Source organism: Trichoderma aggressivum, assembly GCF_033847375.1.
Source record: "Trichoderma aggressivum f. europaeum strain CBS 100526 chromosome Unknown scaffold_091, whole genome shotgun sequence".
Taxonomy (NCBI): Eukaryota; Fungi; Ascomycota; class Sordariomycetes; order Hypocreales; family Hypocreaceae; genus Trichoderma; species Trichoderma aggressivum.
The window spans coordinates 11,016-36,395 of NW_026946457.1; the positions used below are offsets into that span (position 1 = coordinate 11,016).

At 48.8% G+C, this 25,380-nt stretch overlaps 8 protein-coding genes across 8 annotated transcripts; 4 read left to right on the forward strand and 4 right to left on the reverse strand.

The window, feature by feature from the left end:
- Positions 1-5,121: 5,121 nt before the first annotated feature.
- Triagg1_10873 (uncharacterized protein) lies at positions 5,122-6,657 on the forward strand (the record flags this gene model as incomplete). Its single annotated transcript, XM_062894992.1, has 1 exon — positions 5,122-6,657. The coding sequence occupies one exon, from the start codon at positions 5,122-5,124 to the stop codon at positions 6,655-6,657; it is 1,536 nt and encodes a 511-aa protein (XP_062750160.1).
- Positions 6,658-7,157: 500 nt separating this feature from the next.
- Triagg1_10874 (uncharacterized protein) lies at positions 7,158-7,888 on the forward strand (the record flags this gene model as incomplete). The annotated part of the gene is made up of 2 exons (XM_062894993.1): positions 7,158-7,382; positions 7,445-7,888. 2 exons carry the CDS (start codon positions 7,158-7,160, stop codon positions 7,886-7,888), a joined length of 669 nt encoding a protein of 222 aa, XP_062750161.1.
- A 438-nt stretch (positions 7,889-8,326) lies between these two features.
- Positions 8,327-12,232, reverse strand: Triagg1_10875 (uncharacterized protein; the record flags this gene model as incomplete). Its single annotated transcript, XM_062894994.1, has 4 exons — positions 8,327-11,162; positions 11,217-11,671; positions 11,743-12,029; positions 12,175-12,232. 4 exons carry the CDS (start codon positions 12,230-12,232, stop codon positions 8,327-8,329), a joined length of 3,636 nt encoding a protein of 1,211 aa, XP_062750162.1.
- Positions 12,233-12,647: 415 nt separating this feature from the next.
- Triagg1_10876 (uncharacterized protein) lies at positions 12,648-14,114 on the reverse strand (the record flags this gene model as incomplete). The annotated part of the gene is made up of 1 exon (XM_062894995.1): positions 12,648-14,114. One exon carries the CDS (start codon positions 14,112-14,114, stop codon positions 12,648-12,650), a length of 1,467 nt encoding a protein of 488 aa, XP_062750163.1.
- Positions 14,115-15,334: 1,220 nt separating this feature from the next.
- On the forward strand, positions 15,335-16,855 carry Triagg1_10877 (uncharacterized protein; the record flags this gene model as incomplete). The annotated part of the gene is made up of 1 exon (XM_062894997.1): positions 15,335-16,855. One exon carries the CDS (start codon positions 15,335-15,337, stop codon positions 16,853-16,855), a length of 1,521 nt encoding a protein of 506 aa, XP_062750164.1.
- Positions 16,856-17,439: 584 nt separating this feature from the next.
- Triagg1_10878 (uncharacterized protein) lies at positions 17,440-18,619 on the reverse strand (the record flags this gene model as incomplete). Its single annotated transcript, XM_062894998.1, has 4 exons — positions 17,440-17,619; positions 17,690-18,148; positions 18,226-18,481; positions 18,561-18,619. 4 exons carry the CDS (start codon positions 18,617-18,619, stop codon positions 17,440-17,442), a joined length of 954 nt encoding a protein of 317 aa, XP_062750165.1.
- A 1,062-nt stretch (positions 18,620-19,681) lies between these two features.
- On the reverse strand, positions 19,682-20,935 carry Triagg1_10879 (uncharacterized protein; the record flags this gene model as incomplete). Its single annotated transcript, XM_062894999.1, has 5 exons — positions 19,682-19,825; positions 19,891-20,046; positions 20,106-20,285; positions 20,426-20,684; positions 20,769-20,935. The coding sequence occupies 5 exons, from the start codon at positions 20,933-20,935 to the stop codon at positions 19,682-19,684; spliced, it is 906 nt and encodes a 301-aa protein (XP_062750166.1).
- An 887-nt stretch (positions 20,936-21,822) lies between these two features.
- Positions 21,823-24,509, forward strand: Triagg1_10880 (uncharacterized protein; the record flags this gene model as incomplete). The annotated part of the gene is made up of 5 exons (XM_062895000.1): positions 21,823-21,901; positions 21,959-22,694; positions 22,760-23,398; positions 23,467-23,716; positions 23,856-24,509. 5 exons carry the CDS (start codon positions 21,823-21,825, stop codon positions 24,507-24,509), a joined length of 2,358 nt encoding a protein of 785 aa, XP_062750167.1.
- Positions 24,510-25,380: the final 871 nt, after the last annotated feature.

The window sequence follows — 25,380 nt, forward strand, 5'->3', positions numbered from 1 at the left end:
CACACGAGTCGGTGCATGAGCTCCTTCGGGCCCCTTCTTGATGATGCGCCATCTGATGAAGTCAAACGGGTCCATGGCGAGGTCTCCGCTGTTGTAGAGATGCTGAAGGTCGGGGATCTTGCACACGAGTCGGTGCATGAGCTCCTTCGGGCCCCTTCTTGATGATGCGCCATCTGATGAAGTCAAACGGGTCCATGGCGAGGTCTCCGCTGTTGTAGAGATGTTGAAGGTCGGAGATTAGTAGAAGTAGTAGAAGCAGTAGAAGCAGTAGACGCAGTAGACGCAGTAGCTAATGGTAGCTAATAGTAGCTGATAGTAGCTGATAGTAGCTAATAGTAGCTGATAGTAGCTATTGGTGGCTTAATGCGCTATCTGATGAAGTCAAACGGGTCTATGGCGAGGTCTCTGATGTTGTAGAGATGCTGAAGGTCGGAGATCTTGCACACGAGTCGGTGCATAAGCTCCTTCGGGCCCCTTCTTAATGATGCGCTATCTGATGAAGTTAAATAGGTCTATAGCAAGGTCTCCGCTGTTGTAAAAATATTAAAGGTTAAAAATTAGTAAAAGTAGTAAAAGTAGTAAAAGTAATAGTTAATAATAGCTAATAGTAATTAATAGTAAATTATTATAGTTAATAGTAATTATAATAGTTAATAATAGTTAATAATAATTAATAAAGGCTAAAAAAGTTATTATAAAATTTTTAATATTATAAAAATATTAAAAATTATAAGTTAATATATAAGCCTTTTTAGGCTGTTTTTTAATAATATATTATTTAATATAATTAAATAAATATATAATAAGGTTTTTATTATTATAAAAATATAAAAAGTTTTAAAGTTATTTAAGGTATTTATATATATATTTAAAAATATTATTATTAAGGCTAATAAAAACTAATTTTAGTTAATAATAATTATTTATAATTAATAATATTTAAAATATATTAGAAATTATTTATAATTAATTATATTTAAAATATATTAAAAATTATTAAAAATTATTTAATATATTTTTATAAATAATAATAGTAAATAATTATAAGTTTTTTATAATATAAAAATAATAACTTTTATAATATTAATAAATATTATTAAATAAAATATAAATATAAAGTAAATTAAATAAATTATTATATATAATTTACTTTTAAATTAAAATTAATTATAAATTAAATATAAAATAATTTAAAAATATATATTATAAATTTAATATTTCTTTTAATTATTATTAATAAAATAATATTTTTATATAAAGTAAATTAAATAAATTATTATATATAATTTACTTTTAAATTAAAATTAATTATAAATTAAATATAAAATTATTTAAAAATATATATTATAAATTTAATATTTTTTTAAATTATTATTAATAAAATAATATTTTTATATAAAGTAATTATTTTATTTTTATATAAAATTTTATTTTATTTTATAATTTATTAAAAATAATTAATATATTTAATTTAATATTATATATATAATATAGTAATATAATAATTAATATATTTAATTTAATATTATATATATATAATAATACTTTAATAATTAATATAAAAATAAAAAATAATTAAAAAATAATTTATTTATAAAATTAAATTAATAATAAATTATTTTTAATTTATAAATAAAAAAATTATTATTATAATAAATTTAAGTTTAAAAAAACTTATATATAGTTTTTATAAAATTAAAAAAAAATTAATAATAAAATAAAATAATAAAAATAATAATATATATTAAAAGCTTTTTATAATAAATTAAGTATTTATAAAAAATATTATAAAAATTCTATTTTTTAAATTAATTTATTTATAATTAAAAAATAATTTTAATTAATTAAGAAAATAAAATTTATAAAATTTCTTTTATATATATATATATATATTATTTATTTATAAAAAGTATTATTAAATAAAGTAATTAAGCTTTATTTTAAAAGGTTTAATATATATAAAATTATATTTAGTTTAAAAAAATATAAAGATGAAAATAATTAAGAATTAATTCTAAAGTAATTAAGAATTAATTTTAAAATAATATTTATTAATTTCTTAAGGGATTATTATTTATAAATAATAATTTAAGTAAAATAATATAATTAAATTTTTTAATATTTAAACTAAGATATTTAAAAATAAAAAAAATATAAGTAAGTAATTTAGCTTAATTTAAGTAAAGTAACTTAAAGAAATTAAGTTAAAATAATAATAAAATTATAATAAAAAAGAAATTTAAAAAAATTACTTTAGAATTATTAATATTATAATTTATAATTAAATTTAAAGTAATTCTTTTATATTTATATATAAAATAATTAAATTTAATAAAAACTTATTTATAATTAATTAAAGCTTAATAAAATAAAATAAAAAATTAATTATTTATATATTATTTTATAAATAAATTTATTTTATAATAATAAAAAATAATTTATTTATTAAATTAGTTTTTTTATATAAAAAAAAAGGGGGAGGGAGAGTAAAATAACTTATATATATACTTAATATAACCTTTTTTAAATATAATTATTATAAGTTTATAAATATTTTTAATAATAAATATTAAATATAAATTAAAATTTATAATTTAACTTTAAGTAATAATAAAATAAATATTAAATAGTTTTTTATTTTTTTTTTAATATTTTTATTTTTTTACTTATTTTTTATTTTTTTTTAAAATATTAAATATATTTATTTATTTATTTTTTAATATAATTTAAATTTTATTATTTAATTTTAAAATAAATCTAAAGTATATATAAAAATTATATTTATTATTATTAAGTTTAATAAAATTATAATAATTAAGTTAAGAAAAGTTATACTTTAGCTTTTATTAAAGTATTTATTTTATAAAATTATATATTTTTTTAATATTATATATATATTTTTCTTATATAATTTATATATATACTATTTTATTAAAAATTAATTTATTATTATTATTTAATTTTAAAATAAATTAACCCTAAAAATAATATTAAAATAAGTATAAATTAAATATAAAATAGTTTTTTTATTTAATTATATTTTCTTACTTATTTTATATAAAACTCCTTTTTTTTTTAAATAAGTAATATATTTTTTAATTATTTACTATAGGGTAAGTTTAAATCTTTTTTATATTATATTTTTTAAATAAAATATTAATTTCTTTTTAAATTAAATTAAAATAAATTTTTAAATTTTTTTATATATTATATAATTTTTTATATAAATAATTAATTTATATATTATTATTTTTAAAATAAATAAAATTTTTAATAAAAGTTAATATAAATATAAAATAAATATAAAGTAATTAATAAAAAAAATATATATTAAGAAATTTCTTTTATTTTTATTTTTTTAAATATATAATTTATTTATTAACCTTTTTTAAGTTAAATTATATTATATTATTTAATTATAAAGTAAATATTAAATTAATATATAATAAGCTTATTATTTAATTAATTTTATATTATATTTATTTTTAAAAAAATAAATTATTTATTTTTAATATAAAAATTATATTTATTAATAAAACATTTAGTAAAATTATAATAATTAAGTTAAAAAAAAACTATACCCTAGCCTTTATATTTATTTTTAATATTATTTTTAAACTAAATTATATTTTATAATTTAATTTTAATATAAATATTAAATAATTATAAATTATATTTAAAATAAATTTATAATTATAATATAAACTTTAAGTAAGCTATATATATATAAAATAATAATAATATAATAAATATATAAATTAATTTTTATATTATTTTAGTTAAAAATAAAATTATTAATTTTATAATAAAAATAATTATAAATAACTTTAACTTTTTAAATAAAAAAAAATAAAAAAAATAAAATATAAGTAATATTATATAATAAAAAAAATTTAAAATTAAAAAATAAAATTATTTTTATAAAATAAAAGTAAAATAATAAAGTAATTATTAATATTTAATTATTATTATTTATAATTAAAAATTAAAAATAAGCTAAACTAAGTTAATATATAATAATAAATTAATAAAAATTATATTAATTTAAATATAAAAAAGCTAATAAAGCTAAGAATATTAATTCTTTATATTATTTAAAATATATAATTAATTAAATATATTAATTTTTTTTACTACTTATTAAAATAAATATAAATTAATTATTATTATTATATTTATATTATATTATATTAAACCCTAAGTATTTATTTTTATTTTTATTATTAAATAAATATAAAATTACTTATTACTAACTTAATTACTTTTTTAGTATTACCCTAAAACTATATATTTATAACTTATGAAATAGCTAACTATATTATATTAAAAAAAATTAATTTATTACAGCAGTTTAATAAAGAAAAGCAGTCCTAGCTATATAAAGCAGTTTTAACACACTAAGGCTATTTTACTAAAGCAACGGAGTTTAACACACTGAAGCTATTCCAGCGGACCAGACCAGCTCTAGCACAATAAAGCAGCTCCAGCACAACAAAGCAGCTCCAGCAGAGCAGAACGGCTCCAACAAAGCAGAACGGCTCCGGAACAACAAAGCAGCTCCAGCAGAGCAGAACAGCTCCGGAACAACAAAGCAGTTCCGGCATAATAAAGAATTTTCACCGCAGCAGACCCGTTATAGTACAGGAGAGCAGTTCCAACTTTTAACACAGCAAGGCAGTTCCAACACAATAAAGCAGTTCCGGAAGAGCAGAACATCTCTAACACAGCAGAGCAGTTCCAACAAAGGAAAAACATACATGTAATAGTGTCAAGTAAGTTCAATAACTCAAGTAAGGCAGCGTTACTTATACAATTACCCACAGTGATGTAAGTATAAAGAGAGGGGACTACCCTTTAATTATTTTATTTCACCTCCTTAGCCTTACCAAACTACACACAATCTTCTTAAACACCAGCAGCACTCTACCTATCCATCAGGTAAATTCACCAGAAAGCAAGCATAGGAACCCAAGCTCAGACACTTCTCCACGCCTACACCCGCAGAAGCAACAAAAAGCCACTCATCATCTCAGAAACAATTAGCACTACAGTCACTCTTCCTTCTCTTCCCCTAGCCGCCGTGAACCCTTCGCACCTACACTCTCGGATCACGCAGCAGCTATGGCTCAGAATCGAAACCCCATCTACGTCACCGTCCCTTTTGAAGATGCGGCGGATGCTAACGCCAAGAACAGCAAAGTGCCTAGGGAACAGGACAGGGTCGGCCTCTGGGGCGGTAGCGGCGGTGGCGAGGGCAAGTTCGAGGTCGTGGTGGTTTACATGGATAACGATAAGCCATGCTACCGTGCGAGGGAGAGGGCTATAATCGACCAGAGCATCCCGGTCGCGCTGGGCTCTCACCCCTCGTTCATTCGCGTCCGACTCGACTGGCCGGGAGAGCTTCGCGGGCTGCCAAACCATGTCATACAGTATGACGATGTCCGCCAAATCAAAGCGCATTATAGTCAGACGCCAAGGGAGGACGGAGGCCCAAAAGACGACGACTGGTGGTCCTACCTCGCCGACACACACAACTTCCTGATTCGCCTACAGGACTGCAAGCAACCCAACGGCTTCGAGATGACGGCAATCCTCAGGGGGCAGGCGGACGACCTTGGCGGGCTCTTTTACGTCCCGGAGTGTCACATTGTCGTCAAGCCTGGTAAGGAAAAGCATCTGGAAGCAAGAGCCCAGGCCCTGCATAGAGATGGGAAATACACGCCCTACATGTTCTGCGAAGAAAAGAGGGCTGCCCTCCTAAGAAACTGGTTTACCAAGCGCTTCTTCGTCAGCGCGGTTGAGGTAGGACAGGACACGGGCAACTGGGTCACCATCATCTTCGACAGATATGTCAACCAACGATTCGAAAAGGTTCCGCACCTCTACATCCTTGACCCCAACCCCAACGGGCGGACCGAGCGTGCCGACCACACCATCCAGGTATGGAGAGAAATCCTCAGGGAGATCGGGTACTCGTCGACCTTTATGGCCTATGTCCTCCCCCTGACAAGCAGGCCGCACGACTGGACAACCGGCTACATCGCCTTGTTTAGTGCTTTGCAGGCTATGCGCGGTCTCTCGGGGCAGAACACGGCGGAGATAGGGCTGAGCAAGGAGTTTGACGTCCTCACGCGCTACTTCTTGCCACCGGTTCCCGGCCCGGACCACATAACGCCCGCGCAGCTTGCCGATAGGAAAAACCGCCGCTTCCTGGATGGCGGCAAGAGCGACCTTCGTTTCCGGGACTGGTGCATCAGCATCACCCGCAAGGGACCGGTCACCGACAAGCCTCGTTCGTTGGATTGGGTGTTGCATCACTTGGTTGCCTGTGCGGCAATGGAACTGGGGATCAGGAAACACACGGCGTTTACAGAAGCGCCCCTTCGCAACGTATGCTTCAACCTGGAGCCGCTGGCTTCGAATATAGAGCGATGGGGAACGCTGGATGCCAAAGACCACCGAACAATATTCGGGGGCTTCAACCCGGTCTGCCCCCCCTTTGCCACTCAGCAGCGATTTGGCGTAAGTATGTTCGACGTGGCCCGTGACGACTTTACTGAGTATGGCCCCGGTGGGAGACCTCTATACTTGCTGCGCCGAAGGGCGGTACAGACAATTGTTCCAACAAAGGACGATTGCAACCCCAATATGAAGTAGTGGGCCGGGAAAACAGTTTGTTGTGGAGGAGAGCCCTGATATGAGGCATTGTACTTGGAAAACAGTTTGTTGTGGAGGAGAGCCCTGATATGAGGCATTGTACTTGGAAAACAGTTTGTTGTGGAGGAGAGCCCTGATATGGAGCATTGTACTTGGAAAACAGTTTGTTGTGGAGGAGAACCCTGATATGGAGCATTGTACTTGGAAAACAGTTTGTTGTGGAGGAGAGCCCTGATACACAGTAAACGGCTTGGCAAACGGTTTGTTACGGAGGAGGTGTTTATTTTATAGTGTGAACGAATTTAATACATTGCTTTTCCCTGTCATATGGTTTAACCTTTTATAAACGTGCACGCACCTGATGCTCTCATTACTGTGCTGTTGTTTTTGTTTTCACTGCCGAGCGCTTCCAACCCTAAGTCTTTTACCCTTTCCACTTGACTATCGCTCCTCCTACTGCAAAGTCTAAAAAACCTCACTCTCTCTTCCCCACCCTGCAAATGAACGCCCAATTCAACACTGCCTGGCTCGGCCTGGAGTGCGCGCAGAGCATCGGCCGCAATAACATCCCTGTTACGTCTAGGCACTGCGGCGCTCGCGTTCAAGGTAAGTGTTCTGGCCAAGCTACGCGCGAGGGGGGTATCGAGACTAAGGAGATTGTAGCTGGAGAGATGGCTTGCTGCATCTGCGGGGGAGCCGTTCAAGAGGAACACACCGACTTCGCGGTAAGACCTCCTTGCAAGATCGCCGGCCGACACCGCAGCCTCTAACCCGCATCCCATCACAGCTTCGGTGGCCCAGGCTCACCACATATATACGCCAGCTATACAGGGAGATAGGCGCGCGGCAAGGGAAGCCCGCAAACGCTCCGGCAGCAGCCAGGCCAAATACCCATCTCGCCGCGGCCGCTTCAGTATTCGCCGAGGCCATCGAGAGAGACCAGGCGGCCTTGTCAGTGAGCCGTCGCCTTTGCTCGACTCTAGAGAGGTCCCAGCGGGAACGGGCACTAAGTGACATAATGTCCAACGGGTACAGGCGTGGCGGGCCACGCGCGGGCGAGGTCCGCTGCATCTTGCGGAACGCCGTGAGCGACGAGGGCATCATGGGCACGGCTGCCATGGCCACGGCCATAGCAGAAACAGAGGCAGCGTGGGAGGCGGCTGCCCACGCTGTGGCTGCAGCCGACTGCGAGGAAGGCAGACTACAGCGTGCATCGCCGCTCACCGTATGAATCAAGGTCTACGAAGGGGTGTTTCCGGGCGAAAGGAGTGCGGGTGTGAGCAAGCCTGAACTCCTGGTCTTTTATGGGCAGGGTGTGATGGCCGAAAGAGAGAGGTTAGGGGCAAAGGAAAGGTGCGGGTGTTTAAGGAGCAGCAGAGCACAAGGGGCATACATCAAGATGACTGCATGTGTATTTACCTTCCCCCTTGATGTAAAACAACACACCTAGCATACAACGAACGGGTACCTATCTCCTATCCTATGTCAAGAGCTGCAAGCGCGTGTGCAGCGATAAACTCTATCTAAAGTGCATTCATACAAGATCATGCCCATATATCCTTGGCATTACAGCGCCGCACTAAGCTGCCGGACTCTCAAAATGGAAAACTACCTGACACAGAGATATGCCGACGTAATAAACGTAAAGCCCCTGCGCCATCACCCCTCCTCACTCCTCGTCTCCGCCGTTCATGCATCCAAAATCGCTTAGCAGGGTCATCCTTCCCTTGTTTCTCTGACGGACAAGGCTGTGCGTCTGATGGGACGATCGTACGTGGAAGAGGTGGACGGGAAATCGCTGTCCCCGGCGGCGAACGCGACCGACTGCTTGACCCTCGTGGTGGGGCATGAAAAGCTCTCCGAAGATGATGAGATAGTTGCAAAACGTAAGCGCGTCCGTGCCGGTGCCAACGAGGTTGGCCGTGGAGATGATGACGTGTGTCTCCTGGGATTCGATCGCTTGTTTCTCAATCGCCTTGAGCTGGCCATCTCTCTGCCTCGCCACACTCTTCGACGAGACGCGGTGGACGGCGACCTTGCCGAGAAGCTCTCCGTGGCCGCGTAGGATGACTGCTAGGTGGCCGGTGAGGCTTGGAGTGGCAGCAATGACGAGGACGTGCTTCTGCCGCTCCGTCGACCCCGAGCCGCGATCGCCGTGCGCCATCAGGAGGATCCTGGTCACCTCTCGAAGCCAGTCGTGCCCCTGGTGCAGGTGCGCGGATCGGGAAATGAGGCCCCGGTCGCCTTCCTCGATGTCCTGGTCAACTTCTACGGCGCGAGACGGGTAAGTGCTCGAAGAGCGGCTCATGGTAAGCTGGGCGGACGCTATGGCGGGCATGATGGCCGCACAGAAGTACTGGGTGAAGACGGGCATCTTGACCAGAATGTTGAGGCCTTCGTCGGGACGAATGCCCTGCCTCGACAATCCCTCCCGGCAAATCCTCCCCAGCTCTTCGAGATCACCCGCCAGGCTCGGCGGAACCGAGACTGTCTTGGTCACCTTTGTGTAGCCTTGGCGAGAGCCTGCGACAGTCTGGTCCAGAATCGGGCTGCCGCCGGTCCTTGCTATTATCATCGGCTTTAGGAACCGGGCGAGGTCGGCGGCGAATGCTGCTGTGAGGGCCAGACTGTCTGTCCCGTGGCCCGCAGGCGACTGTAGCTTCAGGAACCGGCCGTTGAATGCAAGCAATTCCGAACTCACCCGATCGGCCTCGCGCTCGGGGTTGAAGAGAACTCGGCAGATGCTCGCTACGTCAAGTGGCTTCGTCGATATTGGCGTCGCGCTTGCGAAGCACCATTGAGTCCTGCGAGGCTCGGAACTCGAGAGCCGGTGAATATCGTCGACCCGTTTCCAGAACTGGGTCGATCCATCCTTGATCGAGTGACATTCGTCGAACACGAACAACGTCGGCACTATCGGCATCGGAAACGAGAGGGGGGCGGCACCCGACCGACCGGCGTAGTAAATGTCCACCGGTACCCGAAATGCATGCGCGGCGCCCGTCTTGTGGCTAACGACCGACGAGGATATGACGAGGACCAACCTGCTCTGGCCTGCGGCTCGGGCGCCGTTCAAGTCAGCTTCGAATTTGACTCCCTTCTTGTCCCGTAGCTGCCTGATAGCCGCGGTGAAGTTTGGGTTCTTCATCGCCTCTTTCGCATGGGCAGCCGGCACCCTGTTGGGGTTCGCGGTGATACCAACCATCAGATTCGCGGCGGGGTATGGCTCGAAGCCGGCGAGGGCATCCACGCCCGGTGTGCCAAACGGGTGGCTCACCACATGCCCATCCGTCCACGAGAGCAACTCGACGAAGCGGTCGGGCACCCGGGACCCCTTGGCCTTGACCTCCGGTAGGTAAAAGTCGGCAGCCCTCGCAACCCATTGCTCGACGAGGTGGGCGGGGCATACGACGAGCGAGGGGCCTCCCGTCAGACGACTGACATACCGGCTGCTCAGGGACCCGGCGACGCAGACGCACTGGATGCCGTAAGGATCGCCCGCGGGGCATGGAGACGTGGTGTTGCCGCGGTTATGGATGTCTGGGTGCCTGTGGACATGCGCTTCAGACAGTAGCAACAGGCGCATGACGGCGATCAAGGCCATGTTGCAGTGGGTTTTGCCCATCCCCGTGGCGTCGGCCAAGATCTGACCTTGCGGCTGAATCCTGCTGCCCAGCGACTTCTTGATAAACTGGAAGACGAAGGCGAGCTGGGGAAGGGCAAGGCTCTGGCCCGTCCCAGGAACGACGAAGCCGCTCTCGATCTCGGTCGGGGTCGCGCAGAAGAAGGCGCAGATGCCGTCCAGTTCGTCTGGTGGAAGAGTGTTGGTCTGGTAGAGCAGCTCAAGGGTGGCGACTGTGCCACTGCTCTCCTGTCCGTTCGAATCGCCGTCCGACTGGCCATCGTCGGTTGTGAGGTCGATGACCTCGCAAGGCCTGGGTTCAGAAGCATCGGTGCCGCCGTCATGGGCAGGGTGTTCGGGGCCGATCGGCTCTGCGTCGTCTCTCTCGTCAAGCGATCCGTTGCTCTCAGCGGCCACGTCCTCGGTGTGAGCGTGCTCGCCATCCGCATCTGCGCCCTCGGCCACCGTGTACTGAACGTCCATGTGGTTGGCATCTTCGGGGCTTTCAGCGTCCGCCCCGTCGCAGAGATCGCTTTCTGCACTGCCCACGCTCAGGCCGGCATCGGTCATCGCCTCGTCCTCTCCACCAAGAGAGCCGAAGGGCAGGGGGGATGCCGCGTGGCTGTACTCCACATCTGACTCCTGGGGGGCCGCCGATAACGATCGACGGCTGGACGGCAGAGGCGAGAGCTGGGTGGCGCTGTCATCAGCATCGGTATCGGCGACCATGGGATTGAGATTGCCCGGAACCAGGAACTGCGGATTCGGCTGGGGAGACAGGTTGTTTTGGCTGAGATTGAATGGCTGAACAAGGCCGTCGGGGCCCAGCATGCCAGGGACGAACAGTACGTCGGGTCGGCGAAGATAAGTTGGGTGGGTGCTCCTGCGATCCTGGACAAGCAACAGGGCGACCGCCTAGGTCCCTGGATGCTTGAACGAAACGCTCTCCCCATCCACGATGGCTGTCCAGCCGTCGGGGTGGTGTTCGTAGTCCCTTGTTGCCGCAGACAGGAACTTCTGGTGGCTGAAATGCCAATGCTGCATGACTGTCCCTGCTGGGAGATGGTCGACGAGGAACTGCGTCAGGCACCCTCGTTGTTCATCGGCGCCCTCGTGAGCCGGTATGAGGTAGCACATCATCCCCAGTATCGGGCTCGGCTGCGCGGGGGATACGAAGGAGGTCGGGAGGCCCATCGGCGGGCTGTACGGTGCGACGCGGCGCTCGGGGTCTCTGTTTCCACCATCATCGTCAGCACTCGAACGGCCAAAGAGGGAGGGACGCCGGCTTGGAGGTAAGCAGACCTGCTGGTGCCCCGGCGGCGCTGTTGCTGGCGGCGATGCATTTTGACGAGCGGCGCCGCGAAAGTTTGGCGTGAGCTCGGAAGTCGTGGGCTAGGTGACGAGAATAGAAGACGTCAGATGAAGAACCGCACGGCGGTGGCGAGGCGAGCGGGGAAACATACCTTCTGATCGATTGAGATTGGTTCAGGCACCTCGGGGTGATGAGGATCGAGATGCGGAGGGACGAGGTGGTAACGCAGAAGCAACAGAAATGAAAGATTGAATGTGCCCGCGAGGTGGGATGTGGAGCAGGCTGGGGCCCGTGGGGTTAATGCCTCAGGCCGAAAGCCCGGATTTTTATTGTTCCCTCGCCGCCTGCTTACGTACTCGCTCGAGATCAATGCAAATATAGGGTAGCACCGCGGCGGTTGTGTCTGGACCTGGAGATGCTGTAAAATCACAACAGCATCTGCATGTGGATAGTCAGCTCGGCAGCGGCTTTCTCGGTGTGGTGGCGCCAGTTCGGGAGCCACAGGGCGCCAGGGGTAAATTGTCTATAAATAGGTGGGCGCGGAGGATTTCCCGATCAGGCTACGGGACAGTGACCCGATCACCAGGGCCGATGCGGATGCGGGGTTGGTGGGGGAGGGCGATCAAAAGCTTCGACGACATCACCTGGGAAAGCGACCATTGTAGAACCTGCGTACGCGTATCCGCTGCTATCACCGTTTATGAGGATGCTCGGGAAGCGGGCATTCTCTTGGACGTGAAGCGTTAAACGCCCAGTCGGTTCATCATGTCGTCGCGAGTGTTTCGCGCGAGCTAGGCCGGCTTCTCTAACCGCTGGCGACCTGGGATCGTGCGTGTGCTGCGTAGCTCGAGGCATGGATACCCGGGCGTCGACGGATTCGGGCAACGGGTTTAGTCAAGGGAGAATTGCTGTTATGAGCAACCTGTATCAAAGGTTGACTTTGCATTACTAAAGAGCTAACCTACTACCCTCGTCTCGGGTACTCGTCCCGTGCTCAACCAACCTACCCAACGCGTTTCTTCCTCGGCGTGCAGGTATCTTCCAAGGAGGGAAACACTAAGGTGCTCCACGAAGCGGGTTCAGGTGATTCCCAAGAGTGTCATACTCCTTCAACTGGACACGGCCTATGCAATGGGCGCTGAAGCGTTGCCCCATGTCAAAGGCCGGGCGGATGGGGTTGAATCCGCCAAAGGCTGTGAGGTTGCTGTTGGCTCTCAGCGGCTCCCATTTCTCAATGTCGGCGGCGATTGGCTCCATGTTGAACTGCAATTGGCGGAGCGGGGTTTGACTGAAGCTCGTGTCCTTTCGTATGCCCAATTCTGACACAGCACAAGCCACGAGGTGATGAAGCACCCAGTTCAGCGACCTGCGCACGTCGGCCTCCCGCGTGTCATGTTTGATGCTGATGCACCAATCCCGGAACCGAAGGTCGCTGTTGCCGCCGTAGAGGTAGAGACGTGTCTCGTCATCGATCTCGTACAGCGGGTCGCCCGGGTCGCTGGGCTCGGGGAACAGTCGCGTTCGGCGCGGCACCATCTTGACGTTGTGCAACATGGTCATGATCCTGTCTCCGGAAAGGCCACGCATGGCCTGCATAGCGGCAAACATGGCAATATAACCCGTGGCCCAGTGCCCCGGTCGGCTAGTCAGGGGAAGCACGTATGCCATGAAAGCCGCGGGATATCCGATCTCCGTCAGGATCTGGCGCCAAACTTGAATGACATAATCTGCTCGCTCGCTTCGCCCGGTGGTGTGAGGGTCCAACACGTACAAGTGTGGCGCCTTGTCTGTCTCTTGTTGACGGTACCTATCGAAGATGATTGCGACCCAGTCGCCGGTACCTCGGCCTACCTCGACCATGCTGACGAGGAATCTCATCCCGGACCACCGACGGCGCAAGGCGGCTGGGTCACTTTCGCAAAAGTCAAATGGTATGTAGGGTAGATTCCAGCGACGAGCCTCGGGCTCTGAGCTCAGTGCCACCTTTTTGTCGGGATGGATGACCAGCGGCCGGTTTGGGACGTAGAACAATCCACCCAGGCCCTGTGCCTGACCATGTAGTACTGACATCATCTCGAGCCCGCTGGGCTGCTGGCAATCTTGCAGCCGGATCAAGAAGTTGTGCGTGTCCGCAAGATGGGCCCACCAACTTTTACCCTTGGAGGATGCGTCATGCTTGGCTGTGGCTCCGTAGTGCTCCCGAACTTGCTGGCAATCCTCACGGTTCAAGGTGGCATTTGGCAGGTTGCGCAGCTCGCCGGACCAGTCCAGGCGAACGAAAAAGAATGTCGGGTGAGGCCCCAGGGCAGCATCGAGGCTGCGGCCGATCCTTGCTTCTTCGCGGCTTCCGTAGCAGGGCCCGCTGGTCTCCAGCGAAACCATCACGACCTCGAGCTTGCCGCCGTCGCGGCCCCATCTCTCAATCTTTTCGTCAGACCCAGATATCTTGCCGTTCTTTCGATTGGCGTCATTGCCATCGATGAAGGGAACGATGACTCTGATGTGGTCGCGGCTCGGGGCCATGGCTGCTGTCGAATCTCGGGGGCGTGTGAAGAAGAACTCCGGGGTGTTCTTTCCAGGGCCGGGCTGGCAGAGGCGCGGTCGACCCTGTGCCTATCTTCTCGATGCGTAGGGATCGTGTTACCCGCGTGACTGTGGCTGCAGAGATGGTCAGATGTCTCTCTGGGATTCAAGGGCCTCCCCGTTCATGGGAACTAACCTGGTGGCGAGCTGTGGGAATGCGATGATGGAAAGGCTAGGGTTCGAAGCGTGCAGCTTCAGAGCACAATCGCGTGAGGCTAGAGGGAATTGCGATGAAACGATGGCCGAGGGACGTCGCCTATCTGCGATGGGGGACCTGAGTGGCGGATACTTGACGAGAGAGAGCTGAGTGGGCGAGCGGGCGTTGGCGTAGAGGGAAATGGACCAAGGAGAGAAGGAGAAGCGGGCGAGGGAGGTGAGAGGGGGAGAAAGGCAAAGGAGTGATGGTGCCGCAGATTTGAAGAAGAACGGCAGTGCAGTGAATGACTCCTGGGATCAGCTCACGGACCCGCCGAGATGGTGACGAAGGCAAGTCGGGCGTTTGCAAACGCGCCTCTTTGTAGCAGCTGCTGGGCCTGTGCGGTAAATACAGGTTTGCGGTCGTTTGCTCAAGGGATGGCAGAGCGGAAGCATGATCAAGCTTGCTAGTTGTCTCCTCGCCATTCCCTCTCCATTCGCACTCGCACCCTCTCTTCACACACGAGCTTTCCAGTTACTTCCGATCTTGGTTGTTTACCCAGAAGCTACGCGATCGTCTCTCCGGTTTCAACCCTGCAGGCTCAACGGCCGCAGTTGAGATTGGCCCTTATGGTCTATCACCTCGTGTGGCAGTCGCCTATGCTAGCTTTACGCTTGGTGGATTGTCGGGCAGTCGATGTGCAGTGATTCACTGTCACGCCTCGGAGCCCGCTATATATATACCCGCACTCACATTTATCTCAACTTCCTCCACCCTCCCGCACTCGCTCCTCCTCTGCACCCTTCACCACTTCGCTCCCGTATCTCAAACCTCCCTCCCCCCCCCCCCCCCCCTCTCTCTCTCTCTGTTTCTCTCTCTCTCTCTGACATAGAAAACACACCGTACCACCACGCGTAAGTACATGCATTCTCCCACCTCTCTCACCAGTGCTTGGCTGACTGAACTCCGCTCTTGCCGTTGTTGCAGCAGACAACCAACATCAATCTCTTCATCCTCCACGACAATGCCACAACAGCAGCAGCAGCAGCAGCAGCCCCGGCACATCTACGCCGTGAAGCTTCTCGTCGGGCCAGAGCATCACCCGTGGCCGGCCAGCTACACCTCCAGGGATGCCGAGTGGGCAGAGAGTTGCAGGATCTCCCCGATCAACGTCAGACAGAGCTGGAGCAAGACGACACGCTTGACGGGCGACTTGACCCTCAGGCTATCCCCGGAGAGCCTCGCGGAGCAGTTCCCAGGACTGAAGCCCACCGGGGCCTACGAGTTCGTGGAGAAGTACTTTGGGCGGAGCTGGCACCAGCACGTGTGGGAGGTGAGGGATCTGCTCCTCAGGATGCGCGGCTCAATGCTCGCCAACAACTTCGGCCTGCAGGCAATGCTGGCGGTCTTGTGCCAGGGCAACACGAAGGCGACCGCCATGCAGGAGTTCATCAAGGTGCTGAACACGACCCCTTGGCGAAACGGAACGGGAAACTTCTCAGACCCCCGACTCGACGAGGGAGACGAGCTCGTCGACGCCGACCTGCCAGGCTGCACCGAGACGGATCGCATTCGGAACGAGCTGTACACGCACCGGTGGGTGCTCACATTCTTCAACTTCGGCGACGCTCACTGGGTCGCCGCCGTGTTCGACAGCTTGCGATGCACACTGACGCTCTACGACACAATCGAGTCAAACCGCGAAAAGAGAGCGAAGGCGGCCGGCCTGGCGTGGAGGAGCTTTGCCCTGAACATGGGCATGCCGTGCGGGACTCTCGTCGTGTCCCCTGCCCTGCCCGAGCAGCCAAACGACTGGGCCTGCGGCTACATCGGCCTCGTGAACCTGCTGCTGGCGACGCGGTGCCGGCAGGGAGACCAGCACAGGGAACTCTCCCCCCATGACTTTCCCAGGACGTGGCTGCACGCCGACGCCCGTCCCGCGAGCTATGCGAAGATGCCAAACTCGGGCGCCCCCTTCTTCCCAGTGCCGGACTGGACATACGGCGCCGGCAGCAGCAAGGAGGCGTGGCGACGCGCCAGCACCGTGCTGCACGCCATGATGGCCAACGAGCTCGGCATCAGGTCGCTGGGCGATCTCGAACGCTACGATGCGGGCAGGAGGAACAATCAGCAGGCAAACGAGCCGTACGAATTCTCTTTCCACTTGCCGTTTCCCGGAGAGCCCATCGCCCTTCTGATTCACAGAGCCGGCGATTGGAAGACGAAGCCTACGACGTACCCCAAGGGCGCGCCCGTCTTGAGCGGCTTCACGAGGCCGCCGACTGTAACAACCCCGGCGCCGAGCCTCTGGGCCCCCTTTCGAGACTACGTCTACCGAAACCTACCAGGCGAGGCAGGGTCAGTCGCCGCGTTGGCGAGGCGTGGTATACGATGCTGGAACCCGAGCAGCAGCCGCTTCTTCGAGCAGAATCTCCCTCGAGCGTCGCAAACCGCGCAGGCTGCCATCAGCGTCTCATCGGGTACGCGGCCGAACAGTCGCCCATACGATGTCATCTCGTTATCCTCGGGCGGGCCTGGCGAGTAAGGGGCATCACCAACTTCATCGGACAAGGGCGCTGCTGCCAAGGGGGGGTTACGGATTTACAGGGTAGCGGCTTATCTGGCTTGGGGAAAATAGTCACACGCGCTTCTGCAGTATATAAAGGACAGGAACTTGATGCCGAGGGAGGACAAGGGTTCTGTGTACATGGGGTTCACCAGGGGAAAGGGGAGTTTGATGCTTGCGCGGAGTCAAGACTCAGTTTCGAAGGAGAGAACTCTATACCACGCTTAGTGAATAGACTGTCTTGAGCTCCTGCTATGTGGAGCGTATAATAGCTTCCTTGGTAAATACTGCACATACATCTACCCAGGTAAAGACACAGCGCCTAAGTGTGAGGGTCAATCACTCACGATACCCCGGCGTTACTTTCTCCACTGGACTCGAACCGGATTCCGGCCGTTGATAGTAAGTAGTAACCAGCAACTCACACCTGTAAGCGCAGGGGGGGGGAAGTCATGGTTGTGGTGATCTCACAGTGGACAGCGGAACGTGATGGGCCGAAAACTATATTACACACATGTAGTCTATTGGGATGGGTATACGCCGGGACTGCCAGCTAATGGGAGCTACGCGGAAGCATACGAGGGTCCAGGTATGCTACCCTGCGGTAACGCGGGGCGGATGAGTTTCTGCAGCGCCGTTGATGCCTCGTCAAGCCGGGCCTGGCATCCGTCGCGCGACCTCTGAGCCCCCTTGACAGAGCGGAAGTGTTTGGCAGCCTCACGCATGGTCTTGTCGTGCAGCAACTGTTGATCCATGTGGCACGCCTTGGTCAGTACGAGCCCGGTAGGTGTGGCGTGAGCCGGCTGTGCTTACCTGGTCATTGGCCAAACAGGCCGACTTGAATCGCGTCACGTAGTCTGCGTAGGAGCCCTGAAGCTCGGCAAAGACGGACGCAGACGAGCGCACATCTCTGCTCGCATTGTGGTAGCGCATCCACCGGGTGGCGAAATCCATCGCCGCTTTTCGTGCCTTGGTGCTTGGGGTCAGCTGATACGCGCTCCTCGCATGGGGGAGTATTGGCTGGCAAACCTTGGATGCGCTCGCGCGGAGGTCCTGGGACTCGGCCTTGGTAACCCAAGCGTCAGCTTCGCGTCCCTCCTCCGTGCCTAGGTCCACGCAGACCTTGTCGCTGACTGGCGCGACGGGGCCTTCGAGGTCGAGAGTGATGTCGTCTTCCCACGCCGCCTTTAACGATTCGACGTACGCCTCCTGGGCAGCGTGCATGTCACTCAACAGACTGATCAAGGTCGAGTTCGCGTCCGGATGGTCACCCTAAAAACACTCGGCGTTAGCGTATGCGGCCTGCGTTGTCGACTGCCCGGGCTGGCCCGCTGCGGTAAATGACATACGATGACGTTATCCGAACCCTTTTTCTGCCCGCACGCCGGGCATGGCGGCGGGCCACCACACGGCTGTTTGAGGCTGGGATTCTCCCCAAAGGTTCCATTGCTCATACGCCTCACGCACCTCAGGCAGAAGGCGGCCACGGCCCCGTTCCCTCCCTTGGCACTACCTGGTTGGGTCGCGCTGCCTGAGAGGCCGTCGGCTGTTCTCTGCTTCTTCGGCGGTCTCGGATTCGTCTTCGCGGCTTGGTCTTGCTCGAGGCTGCCAGGTCGGCCAAAGGGTCAACAGTCGCCCTCGCGAGCAGGAGATCGATTGCCCTTCCGTTCTGGGGCTGACTTACTCGCTGGGTTCCTCTGAGTCTTCTTCAACCCCTCTCCTCCACGTGAAACCAGACTTCATGTCTTAGAATAGCTGGCTCTATAGAATCCACTGTATAATGTCAGCAGCGCCCGGGACCGCGGAAGAGGGGGCTATTGTCTTGGAACTTCCAGTCAAACTCACAGAAAGCTTGTTCGAGATTGTGGGTGATGAGGGCTGATAAGCGGAGGAGGGAAAAAACAAGGGTGAAGAAGCAATCAAAAGAGGAGGGGGAAAACAAAAACAAAGGTGAAGAAGCAATCAAAAGAGGCGGGGGAAAAAACAAACAAAGGTGAAGAAGCAATTAAAAGAGGTGGGGGAAAAAACAAACAAAGGTGAAGAAGCAATCTAAAGAGCACGGTGGGATGCGACAAGGCTGAGGTCTGTGCGGCTAATGCCGCAGGCAGAGGTTCAGGCTTTTGATTCAGGTTCCCATTACCGCAAGCTTATGGAGCTTCTTGGCTTTAATGCAGGGTAGCACTGCGGCAGTTAAATCAAAACCTGGAAATGTACTGTATAAAAGGAATTCTATCTGTACCTGATCTGCGTGCGTATGTGCGATCTGACAGCACGTGGCTTTTTAGGTGTGGTGGCGCCAGCTAGGAAGGGAGGCACATGGCGCCAGGGGTAAACTATTTATCATTGGGTAAGCGCGGGGGATTTCCCGATATTGAAGGCTACGGGATCGGTAGATAGCCCGGGGTAGCTGCGGGGTTGGTGGAGGAAGGGCAATTTATCTCATCGACGGTATTATCTGGGAAAGCGAGCAGAAACTGCGTATATACATGAAATGGCTTCCTAGGTAAATACTACACATGTATATCTAAAAGGATAGCGCCCAGTCAAAGAGCAAATCACTCGTACCACCCCGGTAATACCTCTTCTCTTCAGACTTAGCCCAAAGTTCGGCAGCTGCTGGTAGGGACCCGCGATCTACATCTACGAAAGGAAAGGGAAAGGAGTCAGAGTTGCAGTGATCTCACAGTGGACAGCGGAACGTGATGGGCTGAAGACTAGTCTACTGGGATAGGCCTGAGCCGGGACTGCCAGCCAATGGGGGCTTACCCCAAGCACAAAAGGGGCCAGGTACACACATATGCTACTCTATGGTATGGCGGGGCGGATGAGAGTTCGTAGCGCCATTGATATCTCATTGAGCAGGGCCTGGCATCGGTCGCGCGACATTTGAGCCATCTTGACAGAGCGGAAGTGTGTGGCAGCCTCACGCATGGTCTTGTCGTGCAGCAACTGTCGAGTGGCACGCCTTGGTCAGTACGAGCCCGGTAGTTGTGGCGTGAGCCGGCTGTGCTTACCTGGTCATTGGCCAAACAGGCCGACTTGAATCGCGTCACGTAGTCTGCGTAGGAGCCCTGAAGCTCGGCAAAGACGGACGCAGCCGCGCGCAAATCTGCTGTCGCATTGTGCCAGCGCACGCACTGGGTGGCGAAGTCTATCGCCGCTTTTCGTGCCTTGGTGTTTGAGGTTAGCTGATACGCGCTCCTCGCATGGGGAGTATTGGCTGGCAAACCTTGGATGCGCTCGCGCGGAGGTCCTGGGACTCGGCCCCGATCGCCCAAACGCCAACTTCGCGTCCCTCCTCCGTGCCTAGGTCCACGCAGACCTTGTCGCTGACTGGCGCGTCGGGGCTTCCGAGGCCGAGGATAATGTGCTCCTCCCATGTCGCCTTTGACGATTTGACATACGCCTCCTAGGCAGCGTCCATGTCGCTCAACAGACTGATCAAGGTCGAATTCGCGTCCGGAAAGTCGCACTAGAAACACTCGACGTTAGCATGAGCGGCCTGCGTTGTCGACTGCCCGGGCTGGTCTGCCGCGGCGATTGACGCACGATGAGGCTCTTCCAGGGCATTTTGTTCACACAAGCCGGGCACAGCGCCGGACCATCAACCGGCTTTTTGAGGCTGAGGTTCTCTCCATCGAAGATTCCCTGGCTCATCCGCTTCACGCACATCAAGCAGAAGCCGGCCGCGGCCCCGTTCTCTCCATCGACGCTGTCTGGCTGTATCGCGATGCCTGATGGGCCATTGGACGTCCTCTGCTTCTTCGGCGCGCTTGGTTTCGTTCCCACGGCTCGGTCTCGCTCGAGGCTGCCAGGTCGGCCAGACAGTCAGCAGTCGCTCTCGCCAGCAGGAGATCGATCAGATCATCTTCACGTTCTGGGGTAGACTTACTCGATGGGCTCCGCCGAATCTTCCCTCAACTCTCTCTTGGTTGTTCGAGAAGGGTTAGGGTACCCCGTGGGAGCAGATTTCAAGTGACCCATGGTTTGAAGTGCCTGACTCCTCAGAATCCACCGTGCGATGTTAGCAGCGCCCAGAACCGGGGAAGAGGGGGTCATTGTCTTGGAGCTTCCACTCAAACTCACAGAAAGCGTATTCAAGATCAGGGCTGATGAGGGCCGGTGTGCGGAGGAGGAGAAAAACAAATGAAGGCGAAGAAGAAATTGAAAAGGTGGGATGCAAACGGGCTGAGGTCCGTGGGGCGGATGCCTCAGGCCGAAAGCCCGGACTTTTTATTGTTCCCTCGCCGCCTGCTTACGTACTGGCTCGATCTCAATGCAAATACAGGGTAGCGCCACGGCGGTTGTGTTAGGGTCTGGAAATGCGCCGTAAAATCGCAACATCGTCTGCATGTTGATATTCAGCTTGACAGTGGCTTTTTTTGGTGTTGTGGCGCCGGCTCGGGAGCCACAGGCGGGGCGGCGGCCAGGGGTAAATTGTCCACAAATGCATGTGGGTAGGCGCGGAGATTTTACCGATCCGACTACCCGATCACCAGGGCCGATGCGGATGCGGGGTTGGTGGGGGAAGGGCGATCTGTCGCATCAACGGCATCATCTGGGAAGGGGATGAACGGATATGCAGAAACTGCGTACATGTACATTCGCTGCTATCACTGCTTACCAGTAAATGATGCCTAAGAAATTAGTGTTGAAGTCCCTTTGACGCGTAATAACCCTGGCCGCCTTACTGCGTTGTTCGCAAGTGTCGTTCGCGAGAGTTGTTCGCGAAATTCCCTTTGACACGCGCGCTTTGTGGCTTAGTAGCGCGCGTATAGAGGGAACATCAAGTCGCCTACGGCTTTTTCAGTTTCAATCCTGGCGCGAGGGCGCCAAGACTGCTTACAGATCGAAGTTGTTTGCAAATGTCGAGCTGCGCACCTTGATGGGCCGGCAACACCAGTTGATTCCTGATGAGAGAGACTTTCCCAACCCCAGCAGCTTGAATGTTTTCAAGCCCGCCTATTCAGCCGCCACGCTATCGTCCCTCTGCTGCCAACCCTGCGGGCTACACATCCACCGTCGGTTCATGCTCAATGTTCTTTTTTCCACGTGCTTGCTCTATGCTTGGTATTTCCCCAGTGGCCAACGCTCCACGGCCCCATCCACCTTTGCGCCTGGTTTTCCGTTCTCCCCCGCCCTGCCTACGAGATCCAGAGCGCAGTTGTTCCGGTCGGCCCTCCTTTCCCAAAAGCCTCGCCCATCACCAAGCTACCTTGGAGCCCTTTTCCCATACCGGGGCTCGGGGCGGCGTCTTCACGAGCTGCGGTGATGTTCGTCCAGGAGGTCGTGGACCTCTCTCGCGGCCGCTTCCGCTTGGTACTCCGCAAAGGACCAGCCGACGAGCTTCCTGGCGAAGCGAGCTGCTTCCTCGCGAGTCTGGAAGGTTCAGTGTCAGCGAGTTTCTCCCCGTGAGGCGGCGCGAGCTTGCAAACCTGTTGGAGGCTGGCGAGGAGCGCCGCAAGGGTACCGTCGAGTTCCGTGCTCGAGGGGGCCAACCCTTCGTCGTCGGAATCCGTGTCTCCCCAGCTGCCATAGCCAGCCTCTCTGCCGTATCCCTCGAGGTGGTGAACGTATGCTGCGCGGGCGTCCAGGGCCGCCTTCCAAAGATTGACCATGAGGGCCATCACCTGTTCCCAGGACGCCTAAGGTGGCCGAGCCAATGTCAGCCAACGGGAATCCCACACGGGCAGGCAACTCACGAGCGAGGCTCGCCAAACATCCATCCTCCCACACGCCAAGCACGCGTCAGCCCCTGTGTCTCCTCCGTAAGTAACCGTCTGCTGGGCGGGCGACGACGGCACGCTTTACTGACAGAGTGTGCTCTGGGACTGGGCAGGCAGCTCCTCCACCAGCTCCCTGCTGCTGATTTTCTGCACGCAGATGGCGCAGAGACCCGTCATTCGGCCTTGGTGCTCCATCGCTTTGTGGTCGGTCGTTTCCGTCGGCTTCAGAGGCCGGTCAATCGATTGTTGGGTGGCTGGTTGTTGGTGTCGGCAGCGAAGACTGGGGGGTTGGAGGAAGAGAGACTCGAGGAGGGCTGGAGGAAGAGAGAGACTCGAGGGAGCGCAAGGGTCGTCGGTCAGTGCCAGAGGCCTTGGGGTGCAGCCGGGGCGGTGAGAGGTTCGCTGTTCAAAAGGCAGCTCCCAAACTCACGGAAAGCGCAGCGAGAGTGAATCATGCGCAAGCAAACGCGCCTCCAGCCAACAGCCGCTGCTGGGCCTGTGGCAAAAGCAAACTGGTTGGCACGCGCGCGGGCCCGGACAACGGCGGAGTGGAGGCAGAAGCAAGTTTGTTGTTTTCTCTCTCCTCGCCATTCTCGCTCGCAGCCTCGCCGCTCGAGCCCTTGGTCGGTTCTCTCCTCTCAGTCTACGCCGGCAGCCTCTCTCCAGTCCTTTCGAGACCACCCAAGCGGTTGGTCGGTTCCCCCTTCGGTCACGAACTCGCGAAGAGCGCAGCAAAGGTGCACCGTGCTTGTGTGAATGCCGCCTCTTCGCATCTGCGGCTCCCGGGCAACGATGGGTGAGATGAATCGTTCGTTTGCAACACTCCACACACCCAAACACCGGCGGGGCGGAGGCGGAAGCAAGTTTGTTGTTTCTCTCGTCGCCATTCTCGCTCGCAGCCTCGTTTCGGCTCTCACCACCTGAGCGCTTTGCCGGTTCTCCCGTTGCCATTCGAGCTCACAACATCTCCTCGTTCTTTGCCACTCTCGCGCTTTGCCGGTTCTCTCCTCGCCGTTCTCGCCCACACGCTCTGTCTCTCTTCGCCGCCGCCGCCGCTCTCAGCCTCTCACCTCCTTGCTGCTCCCTTCCAAGCCAGCCCAAAGGCGCACGTCAGGTACGAGAACCCCCCCTTCGCCATTGCGTCTTTGCAACAGGACATCGACTCCCCAGCAGCCTGGCCGCGAAGCCGCCGCTTGGGCGGCACAGAGCTTGAATCCCGCTGACTGTCGACATTTGCTGACTCCCGGTTGCAGAAGCATACCCCCCTCGAGCCGATGAAGATCCCCGAGGATGTACACACCTCGGTACGAGATATGATGGCCTATCTGAGGTGGCTACCGACGATCGTGAAGAGGGATGACGCCCCATCGGTGTTTCCTTATCCAGTGAGCATGACCACTGGTAAGGAGAAGTCGAAGTGGATGGCCGAGTTGGAGGAGGAGTGTGCGACAGAGGTAAAGACCGCGAAGCAATTCTTCTGCGGCTCATCAGGAGGAAAGAACTGCATCTTGGGCCTCGGTCTCATGCCGCAACACAACCCGGTCGCCGATGGCAAACGACTGATCACGAAGACGAAGGAGTGGCATGCGTTCGCTATTGCGTGGATAAAGACGGTGGAGCATGGCCGCAGGGTGCTGGTTATCTGGGACCCCGACCCAACTCCCAAAGACTCGAATCGGTCGGTGCATCTTCTGCGTGGGCTCCAGGTCAAGCTCTTTGAGGAAGCCAGGCTCAAGTGCAAGAACACGGAGGTGTACTACAGCACCTTGACGAGGTTCAGCGGACGAGACGAGTGCTTAAAAAGATCATTTGAGAAGCTGAAGGAGTGGATTACGTATGAGTTTGATGATTTGTTTGGAGAAGAAAATGATCAGCGGATCAATGATTGTATTAGATTAGAAAAGTAATTTCGATAGAAGGGAATGCCTATTGGCCTTGGAAGCCTTTGCCTAGGGAATCTATTTGCAGGCGGGTCACCACTGCCCTTCATAACCCAACGGAACGATCCTGTCTAGTCTAGGTAAGCTACTGATCTATGCGTCGCGGGAATGAAGCTTGCGTTATGCTTGAACCTTGTTGTTTGGGTCTTTCCGAACATTATGGGCTTGGGCCTTGACCTCGGTTGGTTATGCTCTATGGCCGGAATCTGTAAAGTTGAGGTTGGTCGGCTGTGGCCAATTAAGTTAAGTTATAAATAAAGTCGGGGTTTTAAATTACAGACTGGGTTATAGTATTATATTAGCTTATGTATGTACTTTATAGCTACCCTAGGTTTATTAAGTATCTTAATAATTATATATTTAAAATATTATAAAATATATTTATTATTTTATATTATAATAAAAATTTTTTAAAAAAATATATATATAATATTAAAAAATTAATTATATATTTACTTTTTATATTTTATATTTATTTATTTTTTATATACCCTATACTAAATAAGTAATAAGCTATATTAAACTATTAACTATTTATAAATACTAAATTATAATATTTTTCTTCTTTAATAACCTCGAAAGAAAAAAAGTTATATTTTATACTTGGTATTTTTATAATACTAAAGTAAATAGTTATTTAAAAGCTACTTTATATTTTCCACATACCCTATACTAAATAAGTAATAAGCTATATTAAACTATTAGCTATTTATAAATACCTAGCTGTGAATTTCTTTTTTTTTTAATAACCTCGAAAGAAAAAAAGTTATATTTTATACTTAGTATTTTTATAATACTAAAGTAAACAGTTATTTAAAAGCTACCTTATATTTTCCAC